The sequence below is a fragment of the Kogia breviceps genome, chromosome 14 (assembly GCF_026419965.1).
Source record: "Kogia breviceps isolate mKogBre1 chromosome 14, mKogBre1 haplotype 1, whole genome shotgun sequence".
NCBI classification, from domain to species: Eukaryota; Metazoa; Chordata; class Mammalia; order Artiodactyla; family Physeteridae; genus Kogia; species Kogia breviceps.
Genome location: NC_081323.1, coordinates 63358104 through 63377672, shown reverse-complemented (window position 1 = coordinate 63377672; position 19569 = coordinate 63358104). Strand labels below are relative to the sequence as shown.

At 44.2% G+C, this 19569-nt stretch overlaps 1 protein-coding gene across 4 annotated transcripts in view; it reads left to right on the top strand.

Annotated features, from left to right (window-relative positions):
- The window catches only part of CPPED1 (calcineurin like phosphoesterase domain containing 1), a 232896-nt gene that overhangs the window by 131660 nt on the left and 81667 nt on the right, over positions 1 to 19569 (top strand). Inside the window, exon 4 of one of the 4 annotated variants that reach the window (XM_059038682.2) lies at positions 1651 to 3209. The exons of 2 other annotated variants lie outside the window; for them this stretch is intronic. In XM_059038682.2, coding sequence (XP_058894665.1) covers positions 1651 to 1880 — 230 coding nt within the window. In that variant the 3' untranslated portion in view covers positions 1881 to 3209. Of the gene's footprint in view, positions 1 to 1650; positions 3210 to 19569 lie in introns of those variants that run through there. One more of the 4 variants, XM_059038683.2, reaches the window with a different exon arrangement.

Here is a 19569-nt window from a genome sequence, read left to right as displayed (position 1 = left end):
TCCACCCTACGTTTGGTAGTGTATGTATGTCTCTGCCACTCTCTCACCTCGTCACAGCTTACCCTTCCCCCTCCCCGTGTCCTCACGTCCATTCTCTATGTCTGTGTCTTTATTCCTGTCCCGTCCCTAGGTTCTTCAGAACCATTTTTTCTTTTTTTTTTTAGGTTCCATATATATGTGTTAGCATACGGTATTTGTTTTTCTCTTTTTGACTTACTTCACTCTGTGTGACAGACTCTAGGTCCATCCGCCTCACTACAAATAACTCAATTTCATTTCTTTTTATGGCTGAGTAATATTCCATTGTATATATGTGCCACATCTTCTTTATCCATCCATCTGTCATTGGACACTTGAGTTGATTCCATGTCCTGGCTATTGTAAATAGAGCTGCAGTGAACACTGTGGTACATGACTCTTTTTGAATTATGGTTTTCTCAGGGTATATGTCCAGTAGTGGGATTGCTGGGAGGTATGGTAGTTCTATTTTTAGTTTTTTAAGGAACCTCCATACTGTTCTCCATAGTGGCTGTATCAGTTTACATTCCCACCAACAGTGCAAGAGGGTTCCCTTTTCTCCACACCCTCTCCAGCATTTATTATTTGTAGACTTTTTGATGATGGCCATTCTGACTGGTGTGAGGTGATACCTCATTGTAGTTTTGATTTGCATTTTGCTAATGATTAGTGATACTGAGCATCCTTTCATGTGTTTGTTGGCAATCTGTATATCTTCTTTGGAGAAATGTCTATTTAGGTCTTCTGCCCATTTTTGGATTGGGTTATTTGTTGTTTTGATATTGAGCTTCTTGTATATTTTGGAGATTAATCCTTTGTCAGTTGCTTCGTTTGCAAATATTTTCTCCCACTCTGAGGGTTGTCTTTTGGTCTTGTTTATGGTTTCCTTTGCTGTGCAAAAAGCTTTTAAGTTTCATTAGGTCCCATTTGTTTATTTTTGTTTTTATTTCCATTTCTCTAGGAGGTGGGTCAAAAAGGATCTTGCTGTGATTTATGTCATAGAGTGTTCTGCCTATGTTTTCCTCTAAGTTTTATAGTGTCTGCCCTTACATTTAGGTCTTTAATCCATTTTAAGTTTATTTTTGTGTATGGTGTTAGGGAGTGTTCTAATTTCATTCTTTTACGGGTAGCTGTCTAGTTTTCATAGCACCACTAATTGAAGAGGCTGTCTTTTCTCCGTTGTATATTTTTGCCTCCTTTATCAAAGATAAGGTGACCATATGTGTGTGGGTTTATCTCTGGGCTTTCTATCCTGTTCCATTGATCTATATTTCTGATAAACATTATTTTTCATAGACATGTACCTTCTACTCTATGGCTGTTTATATAGGCCTCAAAATATTTCCTTCATCTCTCCCAAAGTCATTCACCTTTTCTCCCTTCTCTCCTTGTTCCCTAGTACTTTTCTGTATGAGTTACAAGAAACAGGTTAATAATGTATTATATATATATATGAGTTATCCTTGAAAAGATTCTGGATGTCATATATGCTGCCTTCTTATTCATCATATGCTGAATAATATTACGCATTTACTATAATAATATGTGATGTTCACAGAAGAAACCACTGGAGCCCCCAAGTTACCTAAATAGAAATCCTTGGCCCCCTAATGTTTTATCCCTTCCCTGCAGGTATCAAAGCTGTGTTCTCAGGCCACTACCACAGAAATGCTGGAGGCACCTACCAGGACCTCGACATGGTGGTATCATCTGCCATCGGATGCCAGCTGGGCAAAGACACCCATGGGCTCCGAGTCGTGGTGGTCACCGCTAAGAAAATCGTCCATCGATACTATAGTTTAGATGAGCTGAGTGAGAAGGGAATAGAAGACGATCTGATGGATTTGTTGAAGAAAAAATGATTGCTGATTTTGATTTATTCACTTTCACTTCTACTATTTTTTCATTTTGGAAGAAACAGCAGCTGTACACAACCCCTTATTGAAATAAAAAAGTATACCAGGCAGATTTGTGAATTTATGTCCTTTCACTTAAATCAGAGAGCTAGGTCCTGTAGTAAATGATATTTAAAATAGAACTGCCCTCCCTATGCAAAAGAGAGGGGAGGAGCCTGGAAATGAAAGAATAAATGATATTATTAGAATCTCTCTGCATGGGTGATTGAATAAGTTCTCCTAATGATGTGTTTCTCAACTCTGCTCTGAATTAGGTGGTTTTCTGGCATCATATGGTAAATGTCAACCTATCGATCTCAGTCACACCTGATATCCAGTTGGGTGTGGTCTCTGATGATTCTTTGAACAAAATTCATCTGATTATAGTAAACCGTGGTCACAACTCCCAAAATGCAAGGCAAAACGAAGATCATCTCCTTCCCTTCCTAACAAAACAAATAACTGTGTCCCGTTACCAGAGCCAGAGACTCATCTGGCAGAGGAGCTGAGTAGCCGACATTTACTGTTAAAGTCTGGGACATCTGTTATGGCCGATGATGAAGCTGATACAAGTCAAAGCTCGAGTTTACCTTCATGGCGACTAGAAAAGTCACCTTTGCACATAAATCGTCCATATTCAAAAACCTAATCCCGGAGACTAGAACCGATGCCCTAAAAGGCCGCCTCTGCAGTCATGGGCAGCACGTCTGATTCACTCGTGTTCACATTCGCTGTTGCAGTAACTCCCTCCGCAGGTGGACGTTCTCATGTGATCGGAATCATCCTCCGTTTATGAGACTCTTAGCTCTGTCTACTTTGACAGAAAACATGGGAATCGATGCAGAGTTCTTCAGAAACCAAGCAGAAATTCCTGTGGGGCAAAAACAGTGCTTTCAGCCATGTTATCTAAATTGGCACCAGTTTTGATTAAGTGCGCTGTTGCAGGATCCCTTGACCAAGGAGTATGGATGGGTTAAAATCAGCATTGTCTTTGCGTAATCTACCTTGCTGCTGCTTCTCTGTGGCTTCTGACCACTGCGTAATTTTATCCATGTCGCCTTTTCCAGCAGTTGTCCTGGTGGACAGGGAGCCTGGGTACTCACCATCCTGCCAGGAAAACTTCACAGTGTTATGCAGTAGCATTCAGTCATCCTAACAAAACAAAACAAAAAAACAAAACAAAAAAGCAAAACACTGGTTGCAAATGAACTGCAAAGTCCATTAAATTAAAAGACTTTCATGTTAAAAAGTTTTAGTCAATGTAGCAAAACCGTGTGCAATTAAACAGATAACTGGGCTTCCCTGGTGGCGCAGTGGTTGAGAATCCGCCTGCCGATGCAGGAGACACGGGTTCGTGCCCTGGTCCGGGAAGATCCCACATGCCGCGGAGCGGGTGGGCCCGTGAGCCATGGCCGCTGAGCCTGCGCGTTCGGAGCCTGTGCTTCGCAACGGGAGAGGCCACAACAGTGAGAGGCCCGCATATCACAAAAAAAAAAAAAAAAAAAAAAAAAACCAGATAACTGGATATATAAATTCATAAGGAACAAAAGAAAAGAAGTTAATTTTACTACAGACCGGTGACACACCATAGCTCATTGTTATGTGGCAAGAAATTTAAAATTTTCAAAATTAGAATGCTCCTGTTTTAGAGTTCTGCTGCATTCTTGCTTCGCATGTCTTTCTTTACCACAGATGGGGATAGAAGAGATCAAGAAGAGGAATTCAGTAAGAGGCGTAACAAATAAGCCATGCGTTTGAGGCCTGGGATGTGGTAACTTCAGAATCGGACATGAGGAACGTGAACCAGGATCATCAGTGCAGATGTGGGTCTCCTGGGGGAAACGGGGAGAGTTTAATCACCACGGACTGGAGCTCTCTTTGTCACGTCCCCTGTGCAAAATGCTCTAGACTGTGGCACTTGGGTTTGGGGAAGGATATGGAAATAATTAAAAGTAATCGAAATGAACCTTCTAAATCTCCTTCTCCAAAAACCTAATAAGGAAGATCATTGATTCAAAACACAGCAAGAATATGCTACGAATAGGGAATCCTATGAAATTCTCACCATTTTTAATGTAACCAAACAGCAGTATTCCCCAATGGTGATAGGTTCAGAAAGCAGTTAGGAAATGATAGTGTATCATTCTGATAATAATTACCAATGCGTTCACTTATGATTCCTTTTCCTTTAAAAAAGAAAAGACATATTTTTTTAAAGTGCCTTATACTGGGATAAACAATAAAACACACCGTGATCATAAGTGCTATGATTTCAAATGTTTATTAGGTGCTAAGTACTGTTTTAAGTCCTTTGGCTCAGAGAGGTGGGGCCGCTTGGCCAAGGTCACTCATCTCATCAGTGGGGAGCGAAGGATTGAGATGCAAGCAGTCCAGCTGTTGAGGCTACTTTCCCTAACATCATCCTCTTTCCCGGAAAACGTTTTTCACAGGTGAGAGGTTTGTACCCGCTCTTGGCAACACGGCACCCAGTTAGCTGGAGGCCCTGGGACTTCATCCCAGGGTTTGTAAAGCCTAGGCAAGGCCCGGAAGCCCCTTCTCTGACACCAGGTTCAGGGTGGCAAAAGCCTGTCCAAGGAGCAGGTCGTTCCAGGCAGAGAATTTTCACTGGAGGAGATTGAAAAGCTGAATTGAACCGTAATGGGCCACAGGACACAGCTCTGGCCACAACAGTAAACACTTCCTCAGATGAAGCTTCCTTCCTTGTTTATAGTTTTCACCCCAGCGGGTAGGAAGCCAGCCTCTCTCTCAGGGCAGAGAGGGCCACCTAATGCTCCCCTCCTGCAATTAATCATTTTAATTGGGAAAAAACATAAGGGGCTGCTAAGGGAGGAAGCTTATTTAAAGTGATCTAGAACTGGACTGTCAGGACTCAAGGGCGGGTTTGTGGATAGCAGGTGGGGAGATGATCATCCAACTGCATTTGGATTTTACAGTAAGTAAGTTTATCTCAAGTCTTCAGTCATGTTTCCCCTCAAGCTGGAGAACAGGGGGAAAAAATGTAGTAAACTTCACGGCACTAACAAACAGAACATTTCATAATATCTTGATTTTTTCAGCATTGCTAGATAGTCAGTCCTTAATAGAGGGTTATGAGGCAAACACTAGTTTTAAGCCTGACTAATCACTAGGACTGGGGAAAGAATCTAAAAAAGAGTGGATCTATGTATATATATAACTGATTCACCTTGCTGTACAGCATAAACTAACACAACATTGTAAATCAACTATACTCCAATAAAAATTACAGTATAAAAAAAAATTACAGTATGGAGGTTCCTTAAAAAACTAAAAATAGAACTACCATACGACCCAGCAATCCCACTACTGGGCATATACCCTGAGAAAACCATAATTCAAAAAGAGTCATGTACCACAATGTTCATTGCAGCACTATTTACAATAGCCAGGACATGGAAGCAACCTAAATGTCCATCGACAGATGAATGGATAAAGAAGATGTGGCACATATATACAATGGAGTATTACTCGGCCATAAAGAGAAATGAAATTGAGTTACTTGTAGTGAGGTGGATGGACTTAGAGTCTGTCATACTGAGTGAAGTAAGTCAGAAAGAGAAAAACAAATACCGTATGCTAACAGTTCTATTAAAAGCATATATATATATATATATATGGAATCTAAAAAAAAAAAAGGTACTGATGAACCTAGTTGCAGGGCAGGAATAAAGAGGTAGACATAGAAAAGGGGCTTGAGGACATGGGGTGGGAGGGCGAAGCTGGGGTGAAGTGAGAGTAGCATCAACATACATGCACTACCCAATGTAAAATAGTTGGCTGGTGGGAAGCAGCAGCATAGCACAGGGAGATCGGCTCGGTGCTTTGCAGTGACCTAGAGGGGTGGGATACGGAGGATGGGAGGGAGGCTCAAAAGGGAGGGGATATGGGAACATGTGTATGCATATGGCTGATTAGCCTTGTGCAACAGAAACTAACACAATATTGTGAAGCAATTATACTCCAGTAAAGACCTATTAAAAACAAAAAAGGTACATGCACCCCTATGTTCATAGCAGCACTATAAAAAATTTTTTTAAAACTAGGACCATTTACCTTATGTACCTGCAAAAGATACTGAGTTACATATAACTGTAGAATCTATATACACATAATACAGTTGAATATTATAGTCTGTCTTCTAATGTGAAGTCTTTTGAGAAAAGGTAGCAAAAACATCATTTGCATTTACTTGAACTCTTAATACTTATTCCCCAAGTAGTTTCTAAAACAGTTTTGTGCAGTCATGAAATTAAGTAGCAATAGAGTATTGAGCTAAGGGGAAAAAAGAAGATTTAGGAATAAGTTGTCAAGGCAAGTTCTATTAAAAGCTCTCTGTAATAGACACCAGGGATTTCTTGTTCAGATAACCTTAGCAGTTTTGGTTGCACATGCAAGAGATAGTACTTGACAGGTAATATTGATATTTTTAATAACTTCATAAAATACTGTCTTATACCATTGGAGAGCTCTTAGGTATTTTTATATATAGGCACAATGGAGGATTTTTTTTCTTGGAAGAATAAATGATTTCTAGCATCCTTCTAGAAAACATTTTACTGACTAAATTATGTTTTTCTTTCAATGGATTTTATTTCCTTTTTTTAATTTTAACGTTAGTGACTATACACATACACACACAAATATATACAGATTGGTTTTTTCCTTTAGAAAACACGTAAAGGAACAATGTAAGTAAAAAAACTATGGAAATAAATTGCACTGAATGTGAATATTCACAAGTTACCTTTTATTATTCTGTTCTGATATTTGTCTTTAAAAAGTAATTTTCTGGGCTTCCCTGGTGGCGCAGTGGTTGAGAGTCCGCCTGCTAATGCAGGGGATACGGGTTCGTGCCCTGGTCCGGGAGGATCCCACATGCCACGGAGCGGCTGGGCCCGTGAGCCATGGCCGCTGAGCCTGCACATCCAGAGCCTGTGCTCCGCAACGGGAGAGGCCACAACTGAGAGGCCTGCGCGTACCACACACACACAAAAAAGTAATTTTCTTCATTAAAGCGGCTTTGCATCTCACTTAGAACGAAGTCCAGACTCCTTCCTACGACTTCCCAGGCCCCTCCCACTCTGCCCCTGCCCCTCCCGTACCTCTCAGCGTCGGCTCTGCCACCCTGCCCTTGCTGACCGTCCTACTGCCCTGTGCACTTGCTGTTTCCTCTGATGGGAATTGGCTTCCTATCATTTTGACCTCAGCTCAGAAGTCCTAGGAGTATCCTTCCTTCCCCACCTGTCTGTGGTTATGTTCCTCAACCCCAGGCATCACCTCCCCACTCCCTTGTTTACTTTCTTCATAGCACATCACTAAGAAATTTGCTTGTTTTTCATGATCTTTATATCTCCCCCCAACGCCCACCCCCGAATGCCAGCTTCGGAACAGCAGGGACCTTATCTGTCTCATCAGCCATTCTTCCCAGTGCCTAGAAACCTGCCTGGGACAGAGGAGCTGCTCACTGAATACTTACTCCATGAATGTGGAATAAATAAGTAAAGATAGATAGCAATACTAATTATCAACATTAACACAATACAGGGAAGGGAAAGAGGCCACATTCCTAAGCCTTGTGGTAGTTCTTTGGGAATCGTCCTCAAAGTTAGGTATTGTCAGCAGGTCAGTAAATAACAGCATCAGTGTTATCTTTGGTTCTCCACTCACAGTGAAGAAATTGGGGATAAAGAGAGAAGTGTTGGGCTTCCCTGGTGGCGCAGTGGTTGAGAATCCGCCTGCCGATGCAGGAGACACGGGTTCGTGCCCTGGTCCGGGAAGATCCCACATGCCACGGAGCAACTAAGCCCGTGAGCCATGGCCGCTAGGCCTGCGCGTCCGGAGCCTGTGCTCCGCAACGGGAGAGGCCACAACAGTGAGAGGCCCGCATACTGCAAAAAAAAAAAAAAAAAAAAGAGAGAAGTGTTCTTGACTCTTAGTAATTCTAAGCCCTGCTCACTGAATGCATGCTGTGCCAGTAACCAAAGCAGGTGAGCCCAGAGAAGGGACTGATTTTAGACTAAAGGTTGTGTGGGAATATATAAAGGAGATGGCTGGAAATACAAGTGTGGGACTCGGAAGTGAAAAATACACCCTGGAAGTGATTCCCAGAGAGACTACGTGAATGAATGAGATTCCTGAGAAAATTGAGGAGCACTAGAAGAGACCTAAGGACAGAACCTTAAAATAGACCTTTAGGGAACATCTTTGTTTCGGCACGAGAAGAGAAAGATGGAAGCCACGGAAGGAGTGAAGGGGAATCTTTCTGCAAAGTTCAGACTGGTGCACACTGAATAAACAGAAAAAGGAACGGGCTCCACTCGGAGCTGAGTGCTTTTCCCCCCGCAGACCAGCACTGCTGCAGATAACTATAAACTCAAAAAACCTACGTGGTGATTTGGAGAGTGAACAAAAACCAGGAGCTCAAAACTTCCCCTCTCCCTGTTCCACTTTGTCCTGAGAGCAAACCACAGTTGTAGAGCAACACAACTGGGATGGATGAAGTGTTTCCCCAAAACCCACCATCTCTTTGCCCAGAGAAGCCAGGGAAGAAGCCCAGGTCACTGGAGAGTGAGGAGAGGTGGGAATGGAAATCCCCTGATTTTCTATGTGAACTTCACGCAAATCTCTGGCTTACCCCTAAGTATACATGAGCAGGATAGAGCAGCAAAAGCTTAAAGAATTGAACTGAGATTTGAACTACTGCTTAAGGCAAGCAACAGAGAACTTACAACTTAGGTAATCAAGTTAACTTCCTGCTTAAGCAAAAACCTCAACATTCAGGGGAATATAACAGAATTCCAGTTCTCCACAATATGACATGCACGATTCCCAGGATACAATCCAAATCACTTGATGTACAAAAGAACAAAACAAAAAGCAAACAAAAACAAGAATATTTGATTCACTCACAAAGGAAAAGACGATCAACCTCAAGATACCCCAGATGTTGGAATTATCACACTAGGGTAGTAAAGCAGCTATGATAACAATGCCCAATGAAATAAAGTTACAAAACATGCTTTAAATTAATTCATTTAAAGCAATTAATATAAAGGATATCTCACATGAGAAATAGAATGTATAAAAATAATCAGATGGAAATTTCAGAACTGAAAAAATACAATATCTGAAATTGAAAAATTCCCTGGATGGGCTTAATATCACAGTGGGGATGGGTGAATGTGAAGATAGATGAATAGACACCGTCCAGTTTAAAGAGAAAGAGAAAAAGGGTTGGAAAAAAATTACGTCTCAGGGGCCTGTGGGACAATGTCAAAATGTCTAATATACAGCTAGTATGAGTCCCCCAAAAGAAAGGAATCATGGAGCAGAAAATTATGTGAAGAAACTAAAGCCAACAACTTCCCATATTTGGTAAAAGACAAAAGTTTACAAATTCCAGCTGCTCAGCAAACACAGCAAACATGAGCCATAAAACAAAATATTGCCAAATTGGACTTTAGAAAATATTCTGCTCTTCAAAAGACATCACTAAGAAAATGGTAGGCAAGCCACAGGCAGGAAGGATATATTTACAACACATTTATCACATAAAAGGCTTGTATGCAAAGTATGTAAAGAACTTTTACAACTCAGTTTTTTGTTGTTGTTATTTGTTTGTTTGTTTGTGGTACACGGGCCTCTCACTGTTGTGGCCTCTCCCGTTGCAGAGCACAGGCTCCGGACGCGCAGGCTCAGCGGCCATGGCTCACGGGCCCAGCCGCTCCGCGGCATGTGGGATCCTCCCGGACCGGGGCACGAACCCGTGTCTCCTGCATCGGCAGGCGGACTCTCAACCACTGCGCCACCAGGGAAGCCCACAACTCAATTTTTAAAAGGCTAATTAAAAAGATGGGGAAAATATTTGAACAGACACTTAACAAAAGAAAATATATGAATGGCCAACAAACACATGAAAAATGCTCATCATCTCAGCCAACATGCAAGTGCAAATTAAAACTACAGTGAGATGCCATCTGTCACTCACCAAAATTGCTAAAATGGAAAACATTAATACCAAATGTTAGTGAGAATTTGGTACAACTCTGTGATATTGCGATTCATAATAAATATGTATGTGGTCTCATCCCTGTCCCTGGCAGAGTTCTTAAAACCCTTGGAATTTCCTAAAGGCTGAGAGAGATGAGGATGCCTTTCGTTATACCTAAGAAACCCACGCCTGAATTTATGTTAATGGAACCAGATTAGAGGGTTGGAACTTTCAGGTCCATTGCCCATCCTCAGGGGAGGGCCAAGAGGCTGGAGATTGAATTAATCACCAGCAAATGATGATTTAAGCAATCGTGCCAGGTAACAAAGTTTCCATAAAAACCCAAAGGATGGGATTCTTGGAGCTTCCAGGGTGATGGTGCTGGAAGTGGCACATCTGGAGAGAGCATGGACGCTCTGCCCTTTCCCACACACCATGCCCTGTGCATCTCTCATCCAAGTACTAACCAGCCTGACCTTTTGTAAATTCTGAGATCAGACAAGAGTAGGCAGGTTCAGGGTAATATAGCTGTAGATTGCCCTATGCATCTCTTCATCTGGCTGTTCCTGAGTTATATCCTTTTGTAATAAAACGATGATATAGTAAGTAAAATGTTTCCCTGAGTTCTGTGAGCTCTCTAGCAAATTCATTTAACCCTACAAGGGCATTGTGGGAACCTCCACTTTAGACCTGAGGAGTCAGAAGCACACATGACAACCTGGACTTGCATCTAAAGTGGTGCATGGGGCTGTCTTGTGGGACTGAACCCTTAACCTTTGGGATCTGATGTGATCTCTAGGTAGATAATCTTAGAGTTGAGGTACATTGTAGTATACCCAGCCCGTGTTGCAGAATTGCTTGGTGTGGGGAAAAGAAACCCACACGTATGGTGAGCCTAAATACCTGAAGTGAAGTATTCTGTGAATGGTGAGTAAAGGAAAAAACAGCCTTTTTTCCTGTCCACTAACTCATATACATTCTTGGCAAGAATATTAAATGGTACAACCACATTAGAAAAGAGTTTGACAATTTCTTAAAAAATGAAAGTCCACCATAGGACCCAGCAGTTCCACTCCTAGGTATTGACCCAGGAAAAATGCAGGCTATTTCCACCAAAAATTTGTCCATAGCAGCTTATTTGTAATAATAACCCCAAACTAGAAACAACCCAAATGTCCATCAATAACTAAATGAATGAGTAAAATGTACATTCCTATGATGGGATACTGTTCAGCATTAAAAGGGAACTGAAGTCGGTGGTTTTGAGATGTTCCATCAGCTCAACATGTCAGGTCTGTATGTCGAGGACGCCATCGTGACTCCTATCGACAAGGTGGCTGCCCAGCTCCAAGCATCACATCCTTATAGAACTGTGTTCAAAGACAGGAAGATGGGGCTGGTGGGGTGGATCTTTACCTACAGAGTTGCTTTTTTCTATCTGAGAGGAAAGTATCTCCCGGAGACCCTCAACAGATTCTCCGTAGGTCCCCTTGGCCAGAACCAGAAATGCCAACAATACAACCCAACAGCCGTCCCTGATCACAAAAAATACAGCGAGGGTAAGGACCGTTGGTGATTATGAACGCTCGCCTCACTGAGTACATGGATGCCACACCACAAGTTGCTGAAGAAATGAATAATGAGAAAGAAAAGGGAATCCACAAAGACCAGGTTTTCCAGGGACCTCGGAAGGGGAGTAGACTGAGAGCAAAGTGGAGAAAGTGAGAGTTGAGCATGTTAACAGAGGAAGCAGCAGTCAAGAGAAGGAGGATAAAAACGGACATGGGAAAGGAAATTACTGATGGAACAGGGATAGTCATTGGAAGAGGAGCACAGCCTTGGCTGTGAGACAGGAGGGAGGAGGATGGAGAGGGTGGTGACCCTAAGAGTGGAGGAGCCTTGGGGTTGGTTGGTTGATTGACTGGTCGGTTGACTGATTGACAGGCATATTCTGTGTCCCGAGAATGCGTTTCTCAGAGGTGCTGTGTGCTTGTGCTTCATTGTGAAGAGGTGAGACTTTCTGGATTTATGCTTAGTTCACCTCTCTGTCTTGTCAGGCAAAGACCACCGTCTGTATAGACTGGTGACCATCTGGCTTTCACAGAATCTCTGCCCTGGGTAGATCCTATGGGATGTGTTTTAGACATTGAAGGGTGCACATTCAGGGTATGGCTTACTCCCGGGCCTATCAGAGTCTCTCCTTGGGCTCTGAAGATGTTCTTTCAAGATTTCATGGAGAAATTCATCCATTTCATCTCTTATAGAATGTCTTCAAAAGACTGGATTTGCTTTTTGTGGAAACTACCAAACTGGAACATTGCATCCCTAAACCACCTATTTTTGCTGTCACAGATTACCTGAAAAGCCATGTAAATGACATTGTACGGTACTTACCATGTAGACCTGCACCTTCCTGCTCTCCCTTGTTTTTCAGAAAAGGTCATGAGCCCCTGGGGACAGGACGGCCTCTTGTTGGCCACTGAATGGAGAGCAGTGAGACAGTTTAAATATTGATGTTTCCTGCATCCCGGGCAGCCCTCTCTGCTCCCTTCTGTCCTCGGGGAGCATAAGCCCCAATAGCATCAGTTGCCACTTTTGTGATGACCTTTCCCACATAAGCCATTTCTAAGATGAGATGACTTCTAAGCCCATGAGTCACATCCTCCAAATGCCAACCGGACAACATAACAGAGACCCAGAGAGGGCTCAGGCACGCCATCTCCAGAACTGAGTCCATCTCCTTTCTGAAACCACTTTCTCTTCTGTTGTTCCCTGTCTTGACAAGCGCCAACACCCCCGGCCCCGCCTCCCTCTGCCGTGAATCAGGAACCCAGCTTCTCCCTCTCCGTCTGCCCTGTGTCCAATCTCTCACGACTCCCAACACCCCCGTGCCACCCCCCAACCCCAGATCCTCGGCGCAGTGGTTGACAGCCCCGAAGGCAGACTGACTCTGGACCCATATCCCATCTGGGCCACTAGTGGTTGCCCAACTTTGGGTGTGTTTAGCCCCTGCAAACCTTCACATCCTTATCTGTAGTATGTATGGTATGTGGGCGAGGATTAAGTGAAACAATGCATGTCCAGCTCGTGGCAGGCGCACAGTGGGCATTCAGTGAATGGCGTCCCCATAGCCACGGCTTCCATCCAGGTCACTGAACCACTGCCGCAGCCTCCCAGCCCATCTCCCTGCCTCCAGTATGTCTTTGCAGGCCAGGGAGGAAAACGTGTTAATGGGGCAGAGTCAGCGCATCTGGGCTTGAGTCCTGGCTCTGCCACTCACTCTCTGTGGCCTTGGGCAGGTAAGGTCCTGTTTGGGGAACTCAGTTTCTTTATCTTTAAAATGGGTACAATATAGTACCTTCCTCATAAAGGTGAAATGAGCTTATTCTTTAATGTGTTAGCCTATTAGATGCAGAATGTGCACCTGTAGAGAATAACGATGCTAATCATCATCAAACTTCACAGTTTGACTCCCCACCCCGACCCAGCATAGAGCCCAGTAGTGCATCACGAAGGGCCCACACCACCCCAACCCCTCCTGTGCTGAGCCTCCTAGATTGGCTGCTTAAAAATAGATTTATAGGGGCTTCCCTGGTGGCGCAGTGGTTGAGAATCCGCCTGCCAATGCAGAGGACACGGGTCCAATCCCTGGTCTGGGAAGATCCCACAAGCCGCGGAGCAACTAAGCCCACGCGCCGCAACTACTGAGCCTGCGCTCTAGAGCCCTTGAGCCACAACGACTGAAGCCCGTGCGCCTAGAGCCTGTGCTCTGCAACGAGAGAAGCCACCGCAATGAGAAGCCCGCGCACCGCAACGAAGAGTAGCCCCCTCTCACTGCAACTAGAGACGGCCCGCGCGCAGCAACGAAGACCCAACGCAGCCAAAAATAAACCAATAAAATAAATAATTTTTTTTAAAAAAATAAATAAAATAAAAATAGATTTATAGTCCTGAATTCCCAGGATAACATCGTTGGTGATCATTACAACAGGCAGTGAGGACGGGCATGGCACCGGGGGAGAGCAGAGAGAAAGCAAGTGCAATGCCTAGCGGAGCAGCTGTCGTTGTTTTTACAATTCAGCCTCGAAAGGAAAAGAAAATGCCCTCTGGTCAGTAGGGGAGGGGGAGCCAAGGCAGGGGGACGTCAGCTAAACGGCCCGTCACTCTTCTCATCGCTTCATGTGCCTGAGCTCGCTGAATGCTGGAAACAAGCCTACTAAAGGAAGTATTTTTATTATCCCCATTTTACAGAAAAGGAAATGAAAGCACAGAAACATTACGGAACTTGCCCAAGTTCACACAGCTCGTAAGTGGCAGAGCTGGGAACCAAAACCCAGCCGTGTGTTTCCGGAACCCATGACCCCTACGCTGTCCCAGGTCTCAAAGTGGCCCTCCGGGGGCCGGCAGGGGGGCAAGCCCCCAGCCCCCTACAGTGCAAGGAGGAGCGTGTTACCAAACAGGACCCCAGCCTGTCCTCGGGCGCGGAAGTCCTGCTCATCTTGGAGTCAGCCTGGAAAGCAAATTCTTCCCATGCTAAAATTATGTCTCCTCTGACACATGGAACCAAGTTTATCCATTTAACTGTTCGATTTAGTTCGGTATTTGTTTCTCTGTCCAACAAATTCTAGCAATAAGGTCACACATTCCCCCAAAGATCTCCAGCAGAGGGGGTTTCTGGGCCAACCCCACTCATCTATGGAGACACTGCAGCTCCTGGCGCAGATGAAAAGAAAGTTTCATTAGCTTTATTAACTTCTCCCGACGTAATTAGCCAGCAAAGTCTAAGTACTGATGTCACGACTAATTAGTGGCGGCCTGTGCCCTCCTGGTCGCAGTTTTCCGTCTGGCTTGTTTGTGTGCAGAGAGCAATGTCATAGCGAGGGTCTTTATGAACTAGCTCTCCTGTGGAGATGCTCTAATTAGCATTTAAGAAAACAAGCTTTTTGATGTTGTATAGTCAGTTCAGCATCATCTCCCCAACAGGGCTGGTAACTGTAACACCCTTTCAGTGCATGATGTGTTTTTCTGAAGGTGATAACACCAGATCCTGGAGAACTAGAAATTAGGAACTCATCTCTGCTTCTCTGTCCTGGACACCTCACCGATCTTGGCTCAGGTTGGGTCCTTCAAGGGCTCTAACACCAATTGTCTGCTTTGGGGTGAATTTTGCCAAGCATCAGAAGTTCGGATCAAACCACCAATGCAATCAATCATAGTGCCCCTGGGTACCATGTATTGTCATGAAATTGAACCCAGCAGGAAGGAAACCCGTTCAATACTTAAAGGATTAGAGCATATACAAATAGTAACTGGTACTGATAAATTTCACAGTGTGCTTTTCTTTGAGAAGGAAAAAGAGCAGGGGACTCATTTGAATTCTCCAGTGGCAGGGTTCCATTGAGTTTTGAAGGAGTAAGGATTTTTAACAAAGTTAAGGACAGTCTGAGAACATCAGTCTGGCAACAACACTATCTGCTAGACAGTGGTGGATAGATATGTGATAAAGCAAATACAGCAAGACTTTAATGATAGAACCTAGGTGGTGGGTATATTCATGTTCACTGCAAAGCCTTTACATTTCATTATATTTGAAAAATTTTTTTAATTGGAGTATAATTGCTTTACAATGTTGTGTTAGTTTCTGCGGCACAACGAAGTGAATCAGCCATACACATACCCACATGCCCTCCGCCTTGGACCTCACCCCCCCATCCCCCCTATCTAGGTCATCACAGAGCACTGAGCTGAGTTCCCTGTGCTATAAGGCAGGTTCCCACCAGCTATCTATTTTACACGTGGTAGTGTATTTATGTCAATCCTAATCTCCCAGTTCATCCCACCCTCCCCTACCCCCCGGGTCCACACGTCCATTCTCTATGTCTGCCTTTGTATTCCTGCCCTGCAGATAGGTTCATCTGTACCATTTTTCTAGATTCCACATATATGCATTAATATATGGTATTTGTTTTTCTCTTTCTGACTTATTTCACCCTGTATGACAGACTCTAGGTCCATCCACGTCTCTACAAATGACCCAGTTTCATTTCTTTTTATGGCTGAGTAATATTCATTGCAGCACTATTTACAATAGCCTAAATGGAAACAACCTAAATGTCCATCAACAGATGAATGGATAAAGAAGATATATTTGAAAAGTTTTCATTTAAAAATATTGAGAAAAAAAGGTATCAGACCCCAAATCTCTTTCACCCCATTAAGGAACTTAACAGCTGTCAGAAAGCATTTGCTGGACAGCAGGCTCTGGGCTCTGAGCTTTACATACACATCTTATTTCATTTTCATAAGAACCTATGAAGCCATTGCTCTTATACTCAGCTTACAGGTGCAGAAACCAAGGCTTTAGATGATAACTTGTCCAGAGTCAGCAGATGGTGGATGTCAGAGCAAATATTTAAAGTCCAGTTTTCTCCCCATTCTGTTCTTCTGCCCACAAGAAGAATAGGAACTGGCTGCACTGGAAGGTCACCACCTGCCTCACTGTCTTAGTTTTGGCTGCTGTAACCAATTACCTCTGACTGGGTGGCTTAAACAACAGACGTTTAGTTCTCATAGTTCTGGAGGCTGGAAAGTCTAAGATCAAGGTGCTGGCAGATCTGGTGTCCGATGAGGGACTGCTTGCTAGTTTGTGGATGGCTATCTTTTCATTGTTTCCTCACATGGCAGAGAGCTGAGAGAGGAAGCAGGCTCTCTCCTATCTCTTTATAAGGGCACTAATCCCAATCATGAGGGCTCCACCCTAGTGATCTAATCACCTCCCAACGGCCCCATCATCAAATACCATCACCTTGGGGGTTAGGACTTCAACAGGGATTTGGAAGGGTGGGGGAGACACAAACATTCAGTCCACAGCAGTCACCTGTAACATTCATCTAGGCCAATTGTTCTTAGCCTTCCTTTCGAGAATTTGATGCCATGTAGAATCCCTCCATCCTCCAAAGGCACATCTGCACATCATTTTACACACAAGACTAATGGGTTCATGGCCTCCCTGAGGCCCATCCATGGGCCTGAGAAGCCCCAAACCCCTTTGCTCATGACTGAATTCCCTCTACCCCACCACACATCTCTGTGTTCCAAACTTCCCCACTCTTGCTCCAACTGTTTCCCCTTCCTATTCATCAAATCCCCCTGGAATGTAAATTCCCTGAGGACAGGACACTGTCCCCTTCTCCACTGTATCTCCTTTGCCTAGAGCAGCACCTGCCCAGAGTAGGTGCTCAAGAAGCATTTGTTGATTGAAAAATTCCAAAAAATATTTGTTGAGCCTTCCTACAGACTCTGGAGATAGAGTGATGAGTAGTCACAGCCGTGGTCTCCATGCTCACAGAACTATCAGAATGTGTTAGTAATTTACTGCTATGTAACAAATCACCCCAAAACTGACCAGTTCAAAGCAATAAACATTTATTATCTCACATTTTCTGAAGGTTGGGGATATAGGAGCAGCTCTGCTGAGTGGTTCTTTCTCTTCTTTTAATATTTATTTATTTTATTTTTGGCTGCATCGGGTCTTAGTTGCGGCATGTGGGATCTTTTTGTTGCTGTACGCAGGCTCTTCGTTGCGGTGTGCAGGCTTCTCTCTACTTGTGGCATGTGGGCGTCTCTCCAGTTGCAGCGTGCAGGCTCCGGAGCACGTGGGCTCAGTAGTTGTGGCGTGTGGGCTTAGTTGCCCTGTGGCATGTGGGATCTTAGTTCCCCATCCAGGGATTGAACCCTTGTCCCCTGCATTGGAAAGTGGATTCTTAACCACTGGACCACCAGGGAAGTCCCCTGCTGAGTGGTTCTGGCTCAGTCTGTCATGAGGTTGTTGTCAAGCTGTTGTCTGGGACAGCAATTATCTGCAAGCAGCAGAATCTGCTTCCAAGCTCACTCATGTGGCTCTTGGCAGGTCTCAACTTTTTTTTTACAAATTTATTTATTTAAAAAAAAATTTTTGTCTGCGCTGGGTCTTCGTTGCTATGAATGGGCTTTCTCTAGTTGCGGCAAGCGGGGGCTACTCTTGGTTGTGGTGCGTGGGCTTCTCATTGCAGTGGCTTCTCTTGTTGCGGAGCCCGGGCTCTAGGCACGTGGGCTTCAGTAGCTGTGGCACACGGGCTTCAGTAGCTGTGCTCATGGGCTCTAGAGCGCAGGCTCAGTAGCTGTGGTACATGGGCTTAGCTACTCCGTAGCATGTGGGATCTTCCCAGACGAGGGCTCGAACCTATGTCCCCTGCATTGGCAGGCGGATTCTTAACCACTGCGCCACCAGGGAAGCACCAGGCCTCAACTTTTTGCTGGCTGTTGGTCAGAGGCCCTAGTCCTCAACACATGGGTCTCTCCATAGGCTGTTTGGAGGGTCCTTTTGACAGGGTGGCTGGCATCCCCCAAAGTAAGTGACCCAAGAGAAAGAGAATCTCCAAGAAGGAAGCCTTAGTCTTTTAAAACCTAATCTTGAAGGTGACCTACCATCACTTCTGCCATATGCTATTGGTCACAGAATCCAATCCTGGTACCTTGTGGGAATAGACCTCACAAGGTGTGAATACCAGGAAGTGGAGAGTATTGGGGGCCGTCTTGGAGGCAGGCCACCACAGTCGTGGTGACAGTAATCAAATATCACACTAATGAATATACAATTGAAAACTGAGGTGTGTGCTCTGAAAGTACAGACCCTGGTTTTGTGAAAGGAATAACACGAGGTCTAACTCAGACATAGGTGGGGGTCAGGGATGACACTTTGACAATGGCCTCTGGGATGGCAGGAGACGATTAGTAAGAGAAATGGAGAAAAGAAACAAGGTGCCCCAGACCATTCATTCTCCATCTTGACTGCTCGCTGGAGCCGTCTGAGGAGATGTTAAAAATACTGACACCAAGAATGTATCTCCAAAGACTCTAAAAGGTCTTTGGAAGTGAAGCCTGGGCATCGTGTTTTTTTTTTTTTTTATATACTTTCCAAATTGATTGTAATGTGCAGCCATGTTTGAGAACCACTGTTCTAGGATAGGGGAGCTGAAGGCTGGGATGGCTGGAGGACAGAGAGGAAGTGACATGGAATAGGTAGGTGAGGTGGGCAGATGCTGGACCACATAGGGCCTCGGAAAACACGTTAGGGAGGTTGGTCTTGGAAGGTATGAGGATGGTGTGGGAGAGTGAAATGATCCGATTTACAGTTTGAAAAGATCACTCTGGCTCAGGTGGAGACTGGATTCAGGGGGCGGGGGTGGGGCGGAGCTCAAATGCCAGTGAGGATGCCATCTGGGGATGTTTGGACAATGGTCCCACTTATGACAGAGAATGAGGACTTGGACAGAGACATGGCAGGCCGAGTCAGATGTTCTATGCCACCAATTCTTATGATCCAATCAAAATATTTTATTTCATTAATGGGAAACTGACTTCAGAGAGGTGATGAGGCTTATTCAAGGTAATTCAACATAGGAAAAAGCAGAAGGAAAGAGAAGCCAAGTGGGCCCTGAGAATCCAGGATTGTGGTCCACATGATACAGAAAATAAGAGAGGGGAAAAAAAGAAAACGATGATTAGACTATCAGACTAAGATAAAAGACACATCAAAAACACACAGGCTCCCCAGTGAGAGGATCAAAAGGTCACCAGTAATTTAAC